Source organism: Cotesia glomerata, linkage group LG5, assembly GCF_020080835.1.
Source record: "Cotesia glomerata isolate CgM1 linkage group LG5, MPM_Cglom_v2.3, whole genome shotgun sequence".
Classification (NCBI taxonomy): Eukaryota; Metazoa; Arthropoda; class Insecta; order Hymenoptera; family Braconidae; genus Cotesia; species Cotesia glomerata.
The window spans coordinates 25,434,812-25,456,529 of NC_058162.1; the positions used below are offsets into that span (position 1 = coordinate 25,434,812).

At 26.9% G+C, this 21,718-nt stretch overlaps 1 protein-coding gene across 9 annotated transcripts in view; it reads right to left on the reverse strand.

Annotated features, from left to right (window-relative positions):
* The window catches only part of LOC123266314, a 126,127-nt gene that overhangs the window by 13,041 nt on the left and 91,368 nt on the right, over nucleotides 1-21,718 (reverse strand). For all 9 annotated transcript variants that reach the window (XM_044730512.1, XM_044730507.1, XM_044730510.1 and 6 more), the window contains 3 exons: nucleotides 21,596-21,696; nucleotides 19,340-19,552; nucleotides 4,746-4,895 (listed from right to left, as the gene is read on the reverse strand). In XM_044730512.1, the coding sequence (XP_044586447.1) occupies nucleotides 4,746-4,895; nucleotides 19,340-19,552; nucleotides 21,596-21,696 (464 nt within the window). The remainder of the gene's footprint in view (nucleotides 1-4,745; nucleotides 4,896-19,339; nucleotides 19,553-21,595; nucleotides 21,697-21,718) is intronic.

Here is a 21,718-nt window from a genome sequence, read left to right on the forward strand (position 1 = left end):
AAATATTTGTTAATAGTTAACAAATCATTTATTAGAGACCATTTTTTAGTATCAAACAAATATTTCTTAGTATTTAAAATGATTTGTTTGTATTTAATAAATCAGATATTCATTTATTAAATATTAATAAATCTTTTTAAATACTAAGAAATATTTGTTAAGGACTAAAAGTGGTCTCTAATAAATGATTTGTTAAATATTAACAAATATTTTTAACTATAAACAAATCCTGCTATCAGTGTATAAAAATGCAACCAACGCGAGATTTAATTAAGTTGGTACCAATTGTAAATTTTTATTATAATTACAAAAATACTAAAATCCGAACAAAAACAGTTTCACTGTAAAAATCGCGCCAAGTCCACGTTCATAAGACTATTAAAAAAAAAATTTGTTTTTTCTTTACAAAAATATATAAAATAAAAATTAAAAATCCAAGTAACCGATATGATTGTTTATGATTTTCGGAAATTAAAAAATTTTGTTATGAATTTAAAAATTAAGAAAAAATTTTGGAACGTACTTGGTGTGCGTCATTGTGTATTTCAATTTTTTTAATTTTGTAACCGCGCACACTAAATACGTTCCAAACTTTTTTTAATTTTTAAATTTGTAACAAAATTTTTTTTAATTTCCGAAAATCATAAACAATCATATCGGTTACTTGGATTTTTTAATTTTTTAATTTTATATATTTTTGTAAAGAAAAAAACAAATTTTTTTTTCTTAATAGTCTTATGAACGTGGACTTGGCGCGATTTTTTTACAGTGAAACTGTTTTTGTTCGGATTTATTATTACCAGGATACAAAATTAGTATATACATACAAAATATGCACCTATAGAGGTGTTATAAAAAACACCTGTACATAGACCTGGAGAAACAAAAACTTATCAATAAAAAGACTTAATATTAATACATAAAGTATCATTTTAAAATGAAAAAGAAAACAAGAGAGCATATTATGATAACAAAGATGTAATCATGAAATTAGATATCAATTGATGCTATCCACTGAAATACTTTTTTTTTATTAAGCTTATTTTTTATATTTAACGACTTTAAAGTCTGAGGTAGTTTATTAAAATACTTAATTGCTATATATTTAGAATTTTTGCGCGAATTCTAACAAAATAATTTTTTTTTAATTTCTTCTTTTCAAATTAATCTTTATTTTAAGATTAAAGTTCTAGTAATAGCTTGAATAAGTTTTACAGTTCATTGGATCGCCTTACAAACTCCTGAAACTAAACCGGGCTAGCAAATCTCTGAGAAATGTACCGTACACTGAAGTATTCAATTTGTCCTAATATAAGTTTCTAAGTTGGGGTTGGTTAATACTCTGCAAGGACATTCTCCTAATTTAAATTACTTTTCTTCATTAAAACTATGTTATTTACTTAGAATCTTGAATTATTACATTTCTTCATTTTATCTTTTTTTAACTTCCCACTAAGAAAATAAAAAATTTTTCTGTTTTTTAAACCGTTTTTTGAAAATTGAGTTTTCGTCAAATTTCGACGTTTTGAGATCCTAGAAAGCTTCCCTGACTATTTCTGCGATGGTGTCACCGTGTCTGTGTGTGTGTGTGTGTGTGTGTGTGTGTGTGTGTGTGTGTGTGTGTGTGTGTGTGTGTGTGTGTGTGTGTAAATCTTCACGGAAAAAAGAAAACTCGAAAAATTACAGAATAAAATGTAAAATCGGTCCCGTTCGTAATAAAAACTAGAAAAATTACAGTTTGAAATAAAATTTTTCGAAATTCAATTTTTTAATTTAATATTCAGAGCTTTCAATGTAAATATTACATTCTACTATGTAATTCTTATAAAATCTGTAATAATTCAATTTGAAACTGTAATTTTTCCAGTTTTCATCACGAAGCGCCACGTTACATTATATGGGTGATTAATTCATTAGTATTTCTTTATCACATAATAAACACAGGTCTATAAAAATGCTTACCGTAAGATGGACGGTGTGGCTTAATGTATATAGAATAAGCGAAAGGAAATTTAGTATAGACCGGATAGCTCAAATGGTAGAGTAGCCGACATATCTTCGGAAGGTTCTGGGTTCGAATCCCAGTCCGAGCTATCTAATAATTTTTTCTCGCATATTCTATAAACTCACATTAAGATGATCCTCTCCACATTCCTTTCTCAATCCTTTCCTACCAATATCCCGTTACGTGAATGTGGAACGCTTCACGTAATAATTACCGTAACTCCTATTCTTTCCCGCTTCACAGCATTATTTATATTTGTAAAAATGCTTGCCGTAAGATGGACGGTGTGGCTTAATGTATATAGAATAATTAAGAGTGGAACCCAGGTGATTCTCTGTAAGGATGTTTTTTGCTGTCCCAGGTATTTGTTTATTAGAAAAATTGTTATTTTGTTACTAAAAAAAATTTATTACGAAAGTAAAAAAACATTTCTATTTGGAGCATTGAAAACTAAAATGGAATAAGTTTTGGTTTTTTTGCTATAAATTCGTAAACCACCGAAATGTCAGTCCCCTGAGCTGTCCCAGTCCCAAAATTAAAACTTTAAGATTAAATTTTAAGTTATTCGTCAATAATATATAATTTGATCCATAATGTTTATAAACTTGATTAGTTAACTAACAATCTTCTTCAATAAAAAGTACCGAAAGTTAATTTGTTTCATTAAATTGATTAAACCAAAAGTTTGTCTCAGGCATTTTAAAATCAGTCCCCTGCCAGAAGTTCAAAGCCAAAAAAAAAATCCAGCGTGTTATTTTACCTTTTGTAAGATTTATAAGGATCTAACTAGCCTTGAGTTAATAACCATAGGGCTGTTAGCGCTTTATCGTCATTTTATTTAGTGTCAAAGCACCGTTTGTACTGGAAATATGTTTCTGGGCCACTTTAAAACTCAGTCTCCTGGCAGCTATTTTTGTTTATAATTTATTTATAAAATTCGATCCATAAGTCTTAATATTATTCTAATTAATGTAAACATTCATTGAGAACTTAAAAAGTTGAATGCATTGAAATAGTTTGTTTGATTTTTCTCAATTTGGTAAAAAAATCAGTCCCCTGTCATGTTATATGGCAAAAGATACACAAATATCGAAAAAGCAAAAATTAATTCGGCTGTTTATTTATTATAATTGAGCTGATAGTTTTGTAGCCCTTGTTAATTTTTTTTCTAATAAAATCAAAAATAATTTGGTCGGACAATTTTGTACAGATTTAAGACGTCCTTACAGAGAATCACCCATATACTGTAATTTTTCGAATTTTCTTTTTTCCGTGTTTCATAACTTTCAAACGGATCATCTGGTTTGATCGAAATAAATGGCATTCCAAAGGGTTTCATTGCTCTTAGATTTCTGATACTACTTTAAAGAATTTGAGCCGATAAATTTTGAGAAATCTCAAAAATAATATTTCCAAAAATTCGTTTTTTTGGAATATCTTCTGAACGGTTCGACCGATCGATTTCAAAAACTAATGAGCTTTTAACCTCAAAAAGCTACGTTGATCGCCATCGATTCGGTTAAAATCGGTTGATTTGTTCGTGAGATATCGTTGTCGGAGAAAATTGAAAAAAAAGTTTTTTTTTTTAGAATTTTTATAAAATTTTTAGTCTGAGCAGTTCACGCTCTAAGATTGTTCAAAAATCTAAAAAATCTGCGTTGAATGCCGTAAACCTTAACAAAATCGGTTGATTCATTCAAAAGTTATTGCAGTTTGAAAATTCCAAAAATAATGTTTTATGAAACTTCTATCAAACTTTTGAGCTCAAGAGCACACAAAAGATTTTTTTTTTGAGCTCGTAGAGCTCAAAATAACACAAAAATTACATTTTTGAGCTCGAAGAGCTCAAAAACAAAATAAGTAAAATGTTGAGCGCTTAGGTATGAAGTTAGCGGAAAGTTGCAGGGATGCCTTTTAGGGTCAACCGTTTTCCTAATTTTTTTTTAAGCTTCTTGGTTAGAAAAAAAAATTCAAAACGATTGACACTGTTAATTTTCCATAAGAGAAGAAATTTAAAATATTTACAAGTACTGAAAAAAATTCTAATGCTTTTTAATTAGCTTTTTTATTATTATGCCAAGAAATTAAATGGCAAAAATAAAAAAAGATAAAATTTTATTTCTTTATCACTCGTTTCAATTTCAACGATCCACACTACATTTATTCCATTAAAATCAACCAGTGTCGAAATAATCAATCGGTATAAAGTTTTTTTTTTATCGCTCACAAAATATCGCCGGTAAAATTTATACCGGCGTCAAAAGTTGATGTGACTGGGTTCAGAATAATAAATCAACTTTATACCCCAATTACTCATAAACTCAGCATACAAATTCCGTTCGTCTAAGAATTAATGATTTATAAGCTTTTATTATCAGTAAAAAAAATGTAATAAAAATTCAAAGCTTAATTAAAATAAATAATTTAAAGTAAAGCAAAGTAATTAATTTTAAATTCATTTTTTTGATGTAAAGAAAAAACTTCTTGAACTAAAAAAATTTATTTGATTAAAAAATTCTTTGTCTTGATTCAAGTTAATTTTTTTTTAGTGTATTATATCTAAATAAAAAAAAATTTTTATTAAAATAGATCATTATTAAAATAAATCTATTTAAATCTCCCTGATCGGATTTCGCAAAAATAAATTAATCGTTTCTGAGGATTAAAAAAAATAATTGAAATTTTGAGTACCCGAAAAAAAAAAAAAAAAAAAAAAAAATGATTAGACAGTACGACTCACCTGGGATAAAAATCCAGCGACGTCGATTGCACTGTTAACTCGAGGTCTCGAGGATCTGGGCCAACCCTGGCTGGAACTTCCTCCTGCGGCGCCTCCACCCCCACCGGCACTGTCCAGGGAATCCACGTGATGGTTCGACCAATGCAGATGCTGCAAATCGTTCATCAGCTCATATCAAATCATACGTCACTCTAAATTTATCATATCTATTTTTTATACCAAAGTATAAATTTATGTCTTTTAATTAAAAACCTTGTTTTTCATTTTACCACGTCCTGGATCATCCGGACATGACAGTCCGCAATTCTGTCACGAGTTGCAGTTTAATCTGTCGAATTTATCGAGTTTTATGTTACCGGATAGAAATTTTATCAACAATAATCGTTCGATCAAATTAATATCTCTGCACAGAAAAAAATTTTCTTGAATTAATAAATTTATTATTTTTAAATTCAATAAATCTTTATTAAATTAGTGTCATTGCAAAGGTCTTAACTTGAATTTATGCCTCTTCAAGGTTTCATTTCATTCTCACCGATAGTCAATTTATTATGATAAGTATTTAAGCTGCATTCAAAAATTATCTATCTCTAAATAGATAATTTAAAAATGACCTTATATCTCGTGAACTATTGACATTTTTATAGAAATAAGCTCACCCCGATATTACAATCATCGAGACCTTTCATTTGAGTACCCACATCAATTTTTCATATATTTTATATATTTATATATTCCACAAATTTCATATATATAAAATATAAAGAAAATTCCATGTGGGTACTTAAATGAAATGTCTTGATGAGTGTAACATTGAGATGAGCTTATATCTTTAAAAATGTCAAAAGTTCGCAAGATACAAGGTCATCTCTCAATTATATTAAATTGCACTGTACTTTCTTAACTATTGACATTTTTAAAGATATAAGCTCATCCCGATGATACACTCATCAAGAGTTTTCATTTGAGTACCCACATGCATTTTTAATATATTTTTGATATCTTCATATATATAATATATATATAAATATATGAAATATATGAAAAATTGATGTGGGTACTCAAATGAAAGGTCTCGATGAGTGTAACATCGAAATAAGTTTATATCTTAAAAAATGTCAATAGTTAAGAAATGACATTGTATTTTGTGAACTATTGACATTTTTAAAGATATAAGCTCACTTCGATATTACACTCATCAAGACCTTTCATTTGAGTACCCACATCAATTTTTCATATATTTATATATTTCACAAGTACCATATATATATATATATATATATATATATATATATATATATATATATAAAAAATGCCATGTGGGTACTTAAATAAAAAGTCTCGATGAGTGTAACATCGAAATAAGTTTATATCTTAAAAAATGTCAATAGTTAAGAAATGACATTGTATTTTGTGAACTATTGACATTTTTAAAGATATAAGCTCACTTCGATATTACACTCATCAAGACCTTTCATTTGAGTACCCACATCAATTTTTCATATATTTATATATTTCACAAATACCATATATATTAAATATATAAAAAATGCCATGTGGGTACTTAAATAAAAAGTCTCGATGAGTGTAACATCGAAATAAGTTTATATCTTTAAAAATGTCAATAGTTAAGAAATGACATTGTATTTTGTGAACTATTGACATTTTTAAAGATATAAGCTCACTCCGATGTTACACTCATCAAGACCTTTCATTTGAGTACCCACATCAATTTTTCATATATTTATATATTTCACAAGTACCATATATATATATATATATATATATATATATATATAATATATAAAAAATGCCATGTGGGTACTTAAATAAAAAGTCTCGATGAGTGTAACATCGAAATAAGTTTATATCTTAAAAAATGTCAATAGTTAAGAAATGACATTGTATTTTGTGAACTATTGACATTTTTAAAGATATAAGCTCACTTCGATATTACACTCATCAAGACCTTTCATTTGAGTACCCACATCAATTTTTCATACATTTTATATATTTATATATTTCACAAATACCATATATATTAAATATATAAAAAATGCCATGTGGGTACTTAAATAAAAAGTCTCGATGAGTGTAACATCGAAATAAGTTTATATCTTTAAAAATGTCAATAGTTAAGAAATGACATTGTATTTTGTGAACTATTGACATTTTTAAAGATATAAGCTCACTCCGATGTTACACTCATCAAGACCTTTCATTTAAGTACCCACATCAATTTTTCATATATTTATATATATTATATATATATATGTATATATGAAAAATATATGAAAAATGCATGTGGGTACTCAAATGAAAGCTCTTGATGAGTGTAACATCAGGATGAGCTTATATCTTTAAAAACGTCAATATTTAAGAAAGTACAGTGCAATTTAACAAAAGTCATTATTCAATAAAACAAAATATTATTTATCTATAGTTTACACACTGAGAGAAAAATATGGTCAACTGAACTAGGAAAATTTAGTTAAATAGCATCACCACTATTTAATTGCAGTTCTTGTACCTAACATTATTTATTATATTGAACCCCAATAGATAGTTACTTAAACTATTTTCAGTTAAATATCAGCTTGATAGCCATCTTGATTAACTTTAATTCAAAAAACAGAAAAAATAATTCGGATAGCTCGGACCGGGAATCGAACCCGGATCTTTTGGTTACGAACTAAGGGCTCTTCCAGTTTAGCTATCTGAGACGTTGTCCGTAAAAACCTTTCAGTCACCTAATATCTTTTTGTTTAACACGATAACATAAACATATTTATTAAAATATAGTCGATATAACTATTTATCAATAGTTACTTAAACTAATGCATAGTTTGAGTAACTACAAAAAAAAAATTCAGAAAACTATATTTTCATAATTGTGATGTTATGATTCAGTTAACTATGCACTTTTCTCTCAGTGCAATGCTCTAAATCAAGACCAAAATATTCTTCAATTTTTTTATCGTCTTTCTATAAATGTTTTTAAGTAGAATATTGTACTTGAATCAAGATACTTTTTTTCTGTGCAGATAAATTTTTTATCGTCATAAATTATTGTTTGATCAAGTTATTATCACTGTATTTTACTTGGTATCACACTATGTACGATCTATAGAAACATATGGAGACGTATAATGGAAGCGTGGAAGTATAAAGATTGATGTGATAACTTAATCCCCTATGATTCTTACATTTTATGTCTAAATTTGGTGGTAAACACTTTTAGTCCGTCATAAATCCGATAAAAGATTATTTCTTCCACGAGAATGTAATTTGCGCGCGCAAGCGCGCGCCTGAATGTGGTGTTTTATATTACAAATAAATTGGTTTCACATACACTTCATCTATATTTTAATATTAAGCTAATTTTAAACTCGGAACTTTTTAAAGTAAAATATTCAGGGTAGTTTTCAAGAAAATTATTGTATAAGTTTGTAGAGATAACTTGAGTTATAATAAAGCTGAGCGGACGGAAAGTAATTTTAAAGAAAGTTTTGTGAATTTTACTTTTTTTTTCAAAGAGGATGATAAAATTTATCTCTTGATCAGTTTTGGGTTATAATAATTATTTCTTCTCAATTTTTCAGTGAATTTGCAAAATTTTTATATAGTTAAAAGAAATTTCTAAAAAAATGATTTTTCACATAATATTTATAACTTTATAATATAATTTTAACATTTAAAAGTTATCTAAAGTAATTTGATTAAAAAAAAAACAATAATGTATTTATTCCACGAAAAAAAGAAAAATTACAGTTTCAGATTGTAATTATTACAGATTTTATTAGAATTACATTATATAATGTGATATTTATTTTGAAAGCTCTGAAAATTAACATTCAAAGTTTGAATTTAGAAGAATTTTATTTCGAACTGCAATTTTTCTTGTTTTGAATACGACGGGACACTTATTACTATTTATAATGTAATTTTTCGAGTTTTTTTTTCCGTGTATATTATATAATTGCGAAGAATCAAAAATTTCAAGCCTGAAATTGAAATAAATTAACCTCTAACGGTTTATTGTTTACTACCATAGTCCGCCATTTTAAGACCACACTATACTCAGCGTGACGTCACTTAAGGCCTCCCCTCGCGGTTTATAAAATACCGTAAATTTTCGGTATTAATGCGATTACCATAAATTTACCGTTATAATTTTGAAATAATAAGGTAAAGTACCCAGTAGTTGAACAGATTTCAAAGTAAAACATATTTGACTCTACTTTTAATATATAAAGATGTAATTATTAGTTCAAATTAGTGATTTTCATGAAAATGTAAACAATTTTAAATTGATTGAAGCGCAAAATAACAAAGATAATTGGTTATTTATATTTTGACAAAGTTTTTAAAAAAGACTATGAAAGGAGTAGTAGTTGAACAATCAATTCTGACAAGCCGCAGTAGTTGAACACTCTGGGAGCAGTAGTTGAACTAATAAAATATATGGCAATAGGCGCACCAAAAATTTTCAACGTTTTATTGAAATATCAAAAGAAATATAAAATACTATTGAATAATATTAAAAATAATACTGTGAATATTTAATATGTTCATTTAAAAATGATAAATATTTTTATTTAATTTTTTAATTACATTTTTTATGAATGACAAAGCAAATTTTCAATCATAAATCAAAAAAACTCCATTCAAAACGTTCAATAATTTTTAATTACACTAATTTTTAGTCATAAAACTTATTTAAATTGCAGTAATTAATACAAATCACAATTCTGATCACTAGTCTATAAACCTATTAGAGCCCTAGTAGAAATAATCGAGTTTTCACTGGATATAAACCAGTAACTGGCCAGTGATATCGAGTAAAAACTTGAAATCGCGCCACCTACAACTAAGTCATAAACATTGGTTACACCGACAGTGTATCTTTAATAGTGTGTGTATGTTTGTTTATTTTTTTTGTTAACCTGTACGCATCATTATTGTAATTATTATTAAAAAACAGTATAAATCAATCAAAATTAGTGTTTATTAACGTGTAAATAATTTCCAGTATATATTTCAAAATGGATGCAGTGAAAAAAAATGCCACAATATATAAATTGCGACTGTGGGCATTAAAAACAAATCTCCAATTCAAAATAATTATTTTCTTATTCTATTGTTAGATTTATTATTAGTCTATCAGTCTAATGATGTTATCTATTTTATAATGTACACATAAATGAAACTTTTTTATATCATATCGTTTATTAAACATTATTTTGAATTTATTTGACAATTTTAATAACGCCTAATAACCTCAGAATTCGAAACTGACAGTTTCACTAAAGCCGCCATAATGTTTTGTTAGATCTCTAGTAAAACTGGCCAGTTACTAGACAGAAACTTGATATTACACTGGCCAGTTACTGGTTTAAGTCTAGTAAAACTGGCCAGTTACTGGCTAAAAACTTGATTTCATTTCTACTAGGGAGGTTATAGTACTGTTAAATTTATACGGCCTCAGCCTGTTCAGGTTATGGGTACCGCTTTGAAAATTTCGAGGTATAGTTGAACGCTAAAATTTAATATAAAAATTATAGTTTATGTCTTTGCAAAAAATATATGTTATTCAGAAAAGACTGTTTCATTAGATGGTACAATTTTTTTTACTTAAAATGATGATATACCGTTTTTTTGACTGATTGTTCGGTTTACGATTTAGTACCTTTTTCATGAAAAAAATAGCATCTATCGACGATTCTCGACATGTCAACTTTCAAGTTAATAAAAATATAATTGTTTTGATTTATAATTGAAAAAACTTACAGAAATCAATTACTGTATCATTTAATAATTATAATATGCGCATATTACTCATAATAAATTTACGGATTTTGTATTATAACAATTCGAAAAGTCTGTTCAACTACTGGTCCCATTTTTACAAGTGTTCAAGTACTGGGTACTTTACCTTACTGTATTTCTGGGGTTATTTTGGCCAGTTTTTTTACTATAGTTATACAGCATTTCTACCGTACTTTTGCTGCAAAATTCAGGAATAATACGATAAAATTACCGTAAAACTCTAGAAATTTTACCGTAAAAAATTTATGTATTAACTATAATATTACTATAATTTTACAATAATAAAATTGTATTTCTACGGTAAAAATACCGAAGATATACTGTAATTTTGCCGCGTTTATACTGATATAATTAAAAATATAATGTTTTCTACCGTAAGATGGACGGTGGTGTTTATTACTCGGTGGGTCTTATTAGGTGACTGAGTAAATAGTTAGTAAATAATTAGTAGACTGAGTAAATACTGTAAGACGCTCAGAGAGATTAGCAGCTAAGAAAAATAAGAAAAATTTCAAATTACCTAATTTTACAACGACGCAGTACGAATGTTCATTTGTCGTTACAGTTATTCGTCTGTGGGCGGAATTACCGGCAGATATCATTGACTCTGCGAGTCTAGAGAGTTTCAAAAATAAAATGTATGACTATCTGTTTAAGTTGGATGGTTAGTAGTATTCGATCGTGATAAATCGAGATAAGAATATGGTTAAATCGAATGATGTATTTGATCTCTTAAATTTAATTAATTTTTAATGTTTATTCTTGTCACTTAGATAGATTTTAAGTTATTAGTTACTATATCATTAGTGGTGATGTTAATAACAATGATAGCTCTTAGCGATAGTTTTTATAGTTTATACTCATTGTTTATAATATCTTTATATTGTATTATTAAATTTTGTACTTTTGTAAAACTTGCCATCTGGCCAGCAGGCTTTGGCATAAATAAAGTGAATCTGAAATCTGAAATCTGAATAGTTACGGATAATGTTTCTGATAGCTCAACTGGTAGAGCCTTTGGCACGTAATTGAATGATCCGGGTTCCAATCCCGGTCTGGACTAAAAAAAATGATAATAATAATAATAGAGAAATTAATTTATTAACCTCTTAAAATCGATTTATGATAATTTATAATGTTATAAAAAAATTTTAAACTATTGAAAAATCGTAGTAAAGCAGCATATTTTTGGTATTTTACCGGTAATAGAAATGAGGGATCTTCTTTTCCGGTTTTTTGCTGCAATAGTGCCGCAGATATACAGTAAATATGCGGTACATTTACGGTTTAAATGCTGTTAATATACCGTAATTTTTCTATTGTAATGCCGTAAATATTCTGAATTTATTTCGTAATAATTCGGTAAAAAAACTGGCTAAAATAACTGAAGTATTAAGGTAAACATACAGCATTTATATCGTATAAATACCGAATCTTTGTGGCATTTCCAAAACCGTGAGGGTCTTTTCATGTAAATAAACAAAACTATTCCTTCTTCATTCTTCAATCATTAATTAAATTATTTTTAACTTCCCGCTAAGAAAATTGAAAATTTTCAAAAATCGGGAAGTTATTGGTTTTACCCCGTTTTTCGAAAATCGAGTTTTCATCAGATCTCGACGTTTTGAGGTCCTAGGAAGCTTTCCTGACTATTCCCGCGAGGGTGTCACTATGTCTGTATGTATGTGTGTGTGTGTGTGTAAGTATGTAAACCTCTTATAACTTTTGAACGGTTGAACCGATTTCATCGCGGTTGGTGCCATTCGAAAGGGCTTCGCCAAACTTAGATTTCCTGTTAATTTGAACCGATTCGGACCGATAGATTTTGAGAAATTTGGAGAAATCTAAAAAAAAGTAGGAAAAAAAATTTTTTCTGAAGTGGTTTTTTTGGGATAACTTTTAAACGGCTCAACCGATCGATTCCAAAAACTAATCAGCTCTCAACCTTGAAAAACCACGTCGATCGCCGCCAATCCGGTCAAAATCGGTTGATTCGTTCGAGAGATATCGTGAACGAAAGAAAACCGAAAAGTGTTTCTTCAGAGTTACCCCGAAATTTCTAGTTTGACCAATTGAAACTTAGAAACTATTTATAAGGCTTAAAAAACTATGTAGAATGCCGCCAACCGCGTAAAAATCGGTTCATTCATTCAAAAGTTATTGCGGTATGAACATTCAAAAAATAGTGTTCTATGAAACTTCTATCAGACTTTTGAGCTCAAAGAGCTCAAAAGCATAGAAAAGGTATCTTTTTGAGCTCGGAGAGCTTAAAACAACACACAGATTGTACTTTTGAGCTCGAAGAGCTCAAAAAAGTGGCCAGGTATTAACGGAATTAGCGGGAAGTTGCAGGGATGGCCTTTAGGGTCAACCGTTTTCCTAATTTTTTTATTACTATTTAATCAATTTAAATTTAAAATTTGATTTTTTAACAAGTTACAAATTAAAAATAAAAATTAATAATTGCCGCAGTCATTTTAACTCAAGTTACTCGTTCAAAAACTCTTAACCAAACAAACGCGTCAATAATAATAATAATAAATTTATCTTTTTTAATATTGATTATTTTTAATGGAGATAAAAAAAAAAAACAAACATTGAGCAAAAAAAAAAGGAATTAACCTTAAAAAAGTGTAAATATTGAAGCGTGTCGATCAAAAATTCTATTTACCAATAATTGGTAAAAGTGTTATATACTTTTTACCTTAAAATATTCCCATATATATCTATGTATTCGTGAATGTGAATACATAATGCATGTGCCTTGTGCGAGAAAAATCCGTGAGTAAAGAAGTGATGCAGTCAATTACAGATACAGTAGTGCGAGTGCTCTATTTGCTTTACAAAAATAACGATCATTAATTTTTTTTACTTGTTTATTCTTTGTTTTTGTACGTTTTAATGATAAAAATGTTTAATCGAATGAAAAGCGAGAAGAAAATAAAATAAAAAAAAACTTTTTTATTGTATTAAATATAACTTTGCATTAAAATATAACTTTGTTTAATGATCAAAGTTTAAAACTGCTATTAAACTATTATCATCTAGAGAGTTTGCAACAATTTAATTATTTCTTCTTTTATTTATTTATTTATTTATTCGATTTGAATGCCAAGGCATCAGCCAAATGGCAAAAATACAAAAGTAAGTAGTATAAAGTACATGTAAGAGTATAAACAGGTCTATATAAACACTTTTATTTATTTTAGAGTATTTTAAAAAAATTAAATAATTGAGTTTGTTTGATTTGTTTTTAATTTATTAGAATAAATTATTTAGATTACGGCCTCATAATTTTATCTGTCTTGTTTTCGTGATTGGGTTGTCCCTTTCATGATGGTTTCGTCCCCAAAGGTTTTACATAAATCCATTAAATTAGACTAGCGTGGAAATAAGTGGAGTTTATTTTTAGAAGCAATTATAAATTTATTAATTAAATTGTTTTATAAGTGGTTTGATAGAAGATTAATAATAAAATCTGGAGTTATAAAAAAAAAAATAATTTTTTTTTTAATACGTAAAGCTTTCAAATATTAAAAGCCCCAATTATTGATAATCTAAATTATTTTTAAATATATTTAATCATCTGTAATAAGAATAGCTATCATAATTTTTATTAAATTATAATTAATAAAAAAATTACTGTCAGTTCAAAATATTAAATATTAATTATTAAAAAAAAATAAGGAGCACCAGTTCATCAAACCAGCTTACAAACGTTTATTTTCTTAACAACTTTGATTAGAAAAGCATTTTTTTTAAATGCCGAGTTTAAATTCATTTCTTCATCTAATAATATCATCTTTTTTTTTTTTCAATTAACAATAGATGAAAAATTTATAAAATTGAATAATCGAAATTAATTGTATGCTTTATAATATTTAAATAATGGGTGTCAATAACTAGTTGATAATTTTTAAGTTGAATCTCATATTGACAGCCATTCGACAGCGCTAAGACGCCTTTTTTTGACTTTAATCTAAAAAATTAACTGTAAGAGTTTGAACTCTTCTGATTAAATAAATTATTTTTAAATAAATTTTTATATTTTTAAAAGTAATTAATCATTTATGGAAATTATTATTGATAAACTTTAATAAAATTGATTACTTAATACGGTAAAAGCCCTAATTATTGACAGGGGTCTAAATATTGACACCCTAAATTATTTTTAAATATATTTAATCATCTGTAATAAGAATAACTATCATATAAATTTTTAGTAAATTCTAATTAATTAAAAAATTGAAAAAAATTACTGTCAGTTCAAAATATTAAATATTAATTATTAAAAAAAATAAGGAGCACCAGTTCATCAAACCAGCTTACGAACGTTTATTTTCTTAACAACTTTGATTAGAAAAGCATTTTTTTTAAATGCCAAGTTTAAATTCATTTCTTCATCTAATAATATCATCTTTTTTTTTTTTAATTAAGGTAAAAGCCCTAATAGATGATCACGTACCAGTATATGATCACTCCATGTATTTGTATACCTATATTTGTGAATATAGATATACAAATACATGGAGTGATCATATACTGGTACGTGATCATCTATCGGGGCTTTTAGCTTAACAATAATGAAAAATTTATAAAATTGAATAATCGAAATTAATTGTATGCTTTATAATATTTAAATAATGGGTGTCAATAACTAGTTGATAATTTTTGAGTTGAATCTCATATTGACAGCCATTCGACAGCGCTAAGACGCCTTTTTGACTTTTAATCTAAAAATTAACTGTAAGAGTTTGAACTTTTCTGATTTCATAAATTATTTTAAAAATAAATTTTTATATTTTTAAAAGTAATTAATCATTTATGGAAATTATTATTAATAAACTTTAATAAAATTGATTACTTAATAAGGTAAAATCCCTAATTATTGACAGGGGTCTAAATATTGACACCCTAAATAATTTTTGAATATATTTAATCATCTGTAATAAGAATAACTATCATATAAATTTTTAAACAATTATAATTAATTAAAAAATTAAAAAAAATTACTCAGTTCAAAATATTAAATATTAATTATTAAAAAAAAATAAAGTTACCAGCAGTTCATCAAATCAGCTTACGAACGTTTATTTTCTTAACAACTTTGATTAGAAAAGCATTTTTTAAATGCCAAGTTTAAATTCATTTCTTCATCTAATAATATCGTCTTTTTTTAATTAAGGTAAAAGCCCTTACAGATGATCATGTACCAGTATATGATCACTCCATGTATTTGTATACCTATATTTGTGAATATAGATATACAAATACATGGAGTGATCATATACTGGTACGTGATCATCTATCGGGGCTTTTAGCTTAACAATAATGAAAAATTTATAAAATTGAATAATCGAAATTAATTGTATGCTTTATAATATTTAAATAATGGGTGTCAATAACTAGTTGATAATTTTGAGTTGAATCTCATATTGACAGCCATTCGACAGCGCTAAGACGCCTTTTTTTTTGACTTTAATCTAAAAAGTTAAGTGTAAGGGTTTGTAGGTTTCTGAGTTTATAGATTATTTGAAAATAAATTTTGTTATTTTTAAAAGTAATTAATCATTTATGGAAATTATTATTAATAAACTTCAATAAAATTGATTACTTAATAAGGTAAAATCCCTAATTATTGACAGGGGTCTAAATATTGACACCCTAAATAATTTTTAAATATATTTAATCATCTGTAATAAGAATAACTATCATATAAGTTTTTATTAAATTCTAATTAATTAAAAAATTGAAAAAAATTACTGTCAGTTCAAAATATTAAATATTAATTATTAAAAAAAATAAAGTTACCACCAGTTGATCAAACCAGCTTACGAACGTTTATTTTCTTAACAACTTTGATTAGAAAAGCATATTTTTTTAATGCCGAGTTTAAATTCATTTCTTCATCTAATAATATCATCTTTTTTTTTTTTTTTAATTAACAATATATGAAAAATTTATAAAAATGAATAATCGAAATTAATTGTATGCTTTATAATATTTAAATAATGGGTGTCAATAACTAGTTGATAATTTTTAAGTTGAATCTCATATTGACAGCCATTAGACAGCGCTAAGACGCCTTTTTTTGACTTTAACCTAAAAAATTAACTGTAAGAGTTTGAACTCTTCTGATTAAATAAATTATTTTTAAATAAATTTTTATATTTTTAAAAGTAATTAATCATTTGTGGAAATTATTATTAATAAACTTTAATAAAATTGATAACTTAATAATAAGTTTGGATAAATAAGAATAAGCAGATGATTGTAGGCATGCTTAGTATAGGTGTCAATAATTGGGGCGAAGGTATATCAATAATTAGATCAATCAGTTTTTTAACCTGCCAATAATTGATGTATCTGGATAATCTATGCAATTATTTAAAATTAATTAGTAAATACCAGTGATTATCATTTTAAAAAATTTGATTAGTAAAAACATTACTTGAGACATTACCATAATCAAAATTCAACGATATTGATATTTGATTGCTTAAAAAAAATCAAATCATAACTTTGTCTCTTAGAGTGTCAATAATTAGGGCTTTTCTTTCTTTTGTTTCAGAAATTTTATTAAGAGTAATTTAAATTAAGAAGAAATATAAGTCTTCTTTATGATTACTAAAATACAATTAGATATAAAATATTTTCTTTTTTATTTTTCTTTTAGGTTATATAAGCTGATCTGAGATTGTCGAAAACATTTAAAGGGAAAAACAAAGGTTAGACTCACGAGCTTCGAAGTTTAGAAAGTCAATTTTCGAGCAACCGCTCTGTGTAATTAGATTGCGGTTAACCACGAACTTGTTTCGTTTATAAATAAAAAGTCGTAAAATGAGGTTATATATACGCTAATTCCACGGAGAAATTTTCTGGGTAAATAAATTTTTATTTTAAGTAATTAAACTAACCCAAAAACTATTTCTTCTCTCATAAATTGATTTCTTCTTTAAATAATTTTTATTAATAAAAAAAATCACAAATAAGCAAAAATTCAGTGAAGAAAGCAGTGACCCAGTACAAACCAGTGAAGAAATATAATTTAAATAAAATAATGTGGTAATGATTGATGACATACAAAAACAATAAACAGTAATTTATATGCGTATGTATGTCGAAAGTGAAAACAAACAAGTCAGTTTAACAATAAAACGACTTTATTAATTAATTAATTAATACCGATGGTCACGCGATGTCCGCCCTGTGTAGTAGAGCAAATTGGCAGCCGCACTCCCGTGGCTCACGAGTTCTTCTCTGATAATGAAAGCACTGCTCCAAAACTCCGCAGCCCCCTCCCCCACACTGCATCACCATATCCGATAATGTAGTCATAACCTTTTTCGTCCAATTCAACCATTGGCATATTTGTTTGTTTATATTTTATTAATTTCAGATTTGAATTTTATTTATTCAATTTTTTTCGCAGGTCGCAGATGACGTCGAGGTTAAGAAACAAAAATATTTTAAAGTCTGTTTAGTTTCAGTTTTTTATTTAACGCCATCTATTTAAGGCGTGTGAAGTTAAATTTTAATTAATTAAATAAATTTTCACTACAAGTCATAATTATTGTAAAATTTGAAAAAATGTTATTCTATATTTTATTTTAAATAAAAAAAGGTAAGAATAATTTTTCGTATCTTTGTTAGTTTTCGAGATAATTAGAGTTAAAATTGCATTCAAGTTCCAAGCGGCGTAACGGCGGAACCGCTCAGGCGCATGCGCGAGGATTGTTCCGCGCATGCGTAGTTGAATTTTCGCGGGAAATTTAAACTAAACATACGATATTTTGGATTTTTGATTTTTAATAGTTTTATGTTGAATTTTAATAAAAATTATTACGAAAAATGTTTAATTTAGAAGATTAGAAGAATTTTTATTTAAAATTTGTAAAAATTAAAAGCTTAAAAAATTGACTAAGATTTTTTGCTACTAAAAGTTTTACTTCGCTGACGCTTTAAATAGATGGCGTATGAACTAGAACTTAATTAAAAAAAAATTTATCCAAGTGTAAGCAATTGTTTCTAAGGCTTGCTATATAAAGTACTTAAAAGTTTATTTTACAGCTTGTTATATATAAAAACAGCTCAATAGATCTATCGATTCAAAGTGGTATTGTTGCTATTGTTATTATTGTGTACTATTGAGTGTCGAGTGAAGTACTTTGGTATATATAGTAAATAAAATAGACATATTTTTAGATTGTTAGTGAGTTTAAGAAACTACTACCCCTTTAATTAAGTACTTTCAAAATAAAATAAAATAAAATAAACGGATAGAAATTAAGTTAGCGTTTAAATTTTTTTTATTGAAAAAATTATTGCAAAAAAATTTTTAAAAATGCAATTTTAAAAAAATATATTTTTCGTTTTAATTTAATTAATAAAAAAATTAAAAACATCGGCTAACTTTAGTATTATATTAAATGGTTTGATTAAAACTAAAAAGCTCGCTAAATAAAAATACTCTGAATAATTATATTAAATGTTGTTATATCCTAAAGAAAAGTTAATATTTTACAGTGCAATTGGTAGTTTTAACGATCATAAAAAAAAAAAAAAAAAAAAAAAAAAACGCTTGAGGCTCAAATAAATTTGATGTGACTATAACTGCTGAATAAACAATGGATATGTATGAAAAAAAGATTATTTACTCGGCTAGATAAATATTCATGTTTATATTTGCGGATGCGAATTTTAAAATTGAATATTAATTTTTTTACTTTTCAGGCTTTATTGGAGTTATATTAGAGATTCCTTACCTGAGAGCAGGCGTGTTGTGAAGAGTGTTGGGTGCAAGGAGTTGTTGTGGGGTTGCAAATCGCCCCCGTGCCCGGAACTTTTAGCTGTTCCTTGTAATCGGGCTGATAAGGAAGCAGCATGCGTATTTTGCCCCATCGGTTGAAAAAAAGTGCTATTGCACCCGCCCAGACTAGTAGTACCATCATCACTATTCCTATTTCGACGGCACGTACCTGTTCACAGAGAAATCGATAGATAAGGTTAATATATTCACTCAGGGTTGTGCTATTGTTGACGCGATACAATTCGCGGAAAATGGAAATTAATTTATACACTTAAATTATAGTTCTAAAGGTTGTATTTTATTTAATTGCAGTAATTTATCGTTAATAAGAGGTCTAGAATTTCGCAAAATTAATGAAAATTCAGTTAGCCGACAGTTAAAATTTTTTTTTTATTGAAAATTTTTATAAAAAAGTAAAAAAAAATGTTTATTTGGAAAAATTGTGTCTAATTTTTAAAAAAAATTTTTTAGTTCTAATTTAATAAATGAAAAAATTGAAAAACGTCGGATTTAGATTGTTGAAAATTAAATAAACCGACATCTGAAAATTTTGCACACTGATAGAAGGATTTCTTAGTATTTAAGAAATATTTCTTATATACAAAGAAATATTTTTAAATACTAAAAATGATATTTAAGAAATGATTTTTAAATACAAAGAAATCTTCTTAAATGTTAAGAAATCCTTCTATCAGTGCACGTCTCTCAAGGTCAAGCAATTATTTCAGCTTAAATTATTTTTATCTGATCTTTTTTGCACTTTGAGTATTAAATGAGTTGACAAATATTAACAAGAACACTTTTTTATGACAGTAGATACTTTGAAAAACACTATTTTTTCTACACGGAAAGAAAATTGAAGGAGTTTTTACTATTTTACTATTGTAATTTTTACTAAATAAAATAGTAATGGTGGACTATATTTCTCATTAAGTAATTTTTACGATCTACTATTGTAAATTTTATCCAACAAATAAGACTAGCAAGAGTCTTAAGAAGGGTTCATATTTTTTCTCTCTCTCGCTCTCTATTGGACAAACGAGAGTATCTCTGTCATACTTGTACAACTTATGGAATCTTAAAACGGATTTTATGCATAAATAAATGAAAATTTTCCAAAAAAGCGCTTCGCTCTTCGATGGATAATTTAATTATCTATCGAAGAGCGAAGCGTTTTTTTCAAAATTTTATCTTATTTATGAGCAAAACTCGTTTGAAAATCAACTATCAACCGCTCTTAAAAAGTCGAATACTATAGAGCAAATTATACAATATGTGTTTGTGAACTTTACAATTCAACTATTGTAAAAATTCACAGTTGGTTTTAAAAGAAATATTAGGGAGGGAGAGAGATAGAAGGTTGGACTAATTGGTACCTGTACAGTAATCGAAAAAAGAAACCGAGATTTTCGTGCTATCTGGGAATCGAACCCAGAACTCTGTGTTGGCAGCCAGAGACTCTCCCTCTACGCTATCCGAGGTAAACTAAGACCCACATCCTTTAACATATACATAAACTCGGAGTCTAGCGCTGTGCACGGCCATCACTCACACTAATTGAGAAACATTCTAATTCAACTATTGTAAAATTTGCTATAGTTCTATTGGAAAGATACAGAGGCAGCACTGGAAATTTTCATCTCTTACTTTTTACAATAGTAATATCGTATTTTTTCATCAATAAATTGTATTTTTTCTTCTAAAATACTTGACAATTAATATTAATAAAAGTATAGTCCAGCTTTACAATAGTTGTATCGTAAATTTTCCCAGAAATTTTTTCCCGTGTATAAAATATAAAAAAAAAACCGTTTTGAAAAATTTTTTTCAATTAATTAGAAAATCGTTTTTTCTCTCCTTTAATTACTAAAAAAAAATCAAACATTTTTTAACGTTTGCTAATTTTAGTATCATAAAAATTAACTGTTTTTTTTGTAAAGTAAAGTTTTTTTTTTCGATAGAAAAGTATAAAATTGAGAAAAAGTAAAAAATTGTGAAAAAAAAAGAATTTTTTTAAGAAAAGTGAAAAATTTAATAAATCTTACTTATCAAAACATTTTGCGTCATTTCGTCAAAAAAATCTGTTTTAAATATAAAGAAAATAATTAAAAAAAATTTTAATTTAAAAATTTATTTTAAGTAATTTTTTCCCTCTAAGTAAAATTCTATTAGATTAAAATTGAATTACTAAAATTAAAAACTAAATAATTACTTGTATAGGCGCTGGATGCGGATTTGACGACGAAGGTGGCGGAGGAATTGGAGGTCCTCCAGTAACACTAGCATCCTGCTGAGGAGACGTACGTGGTGGCTCTGAAAAAACAACAATATCAAA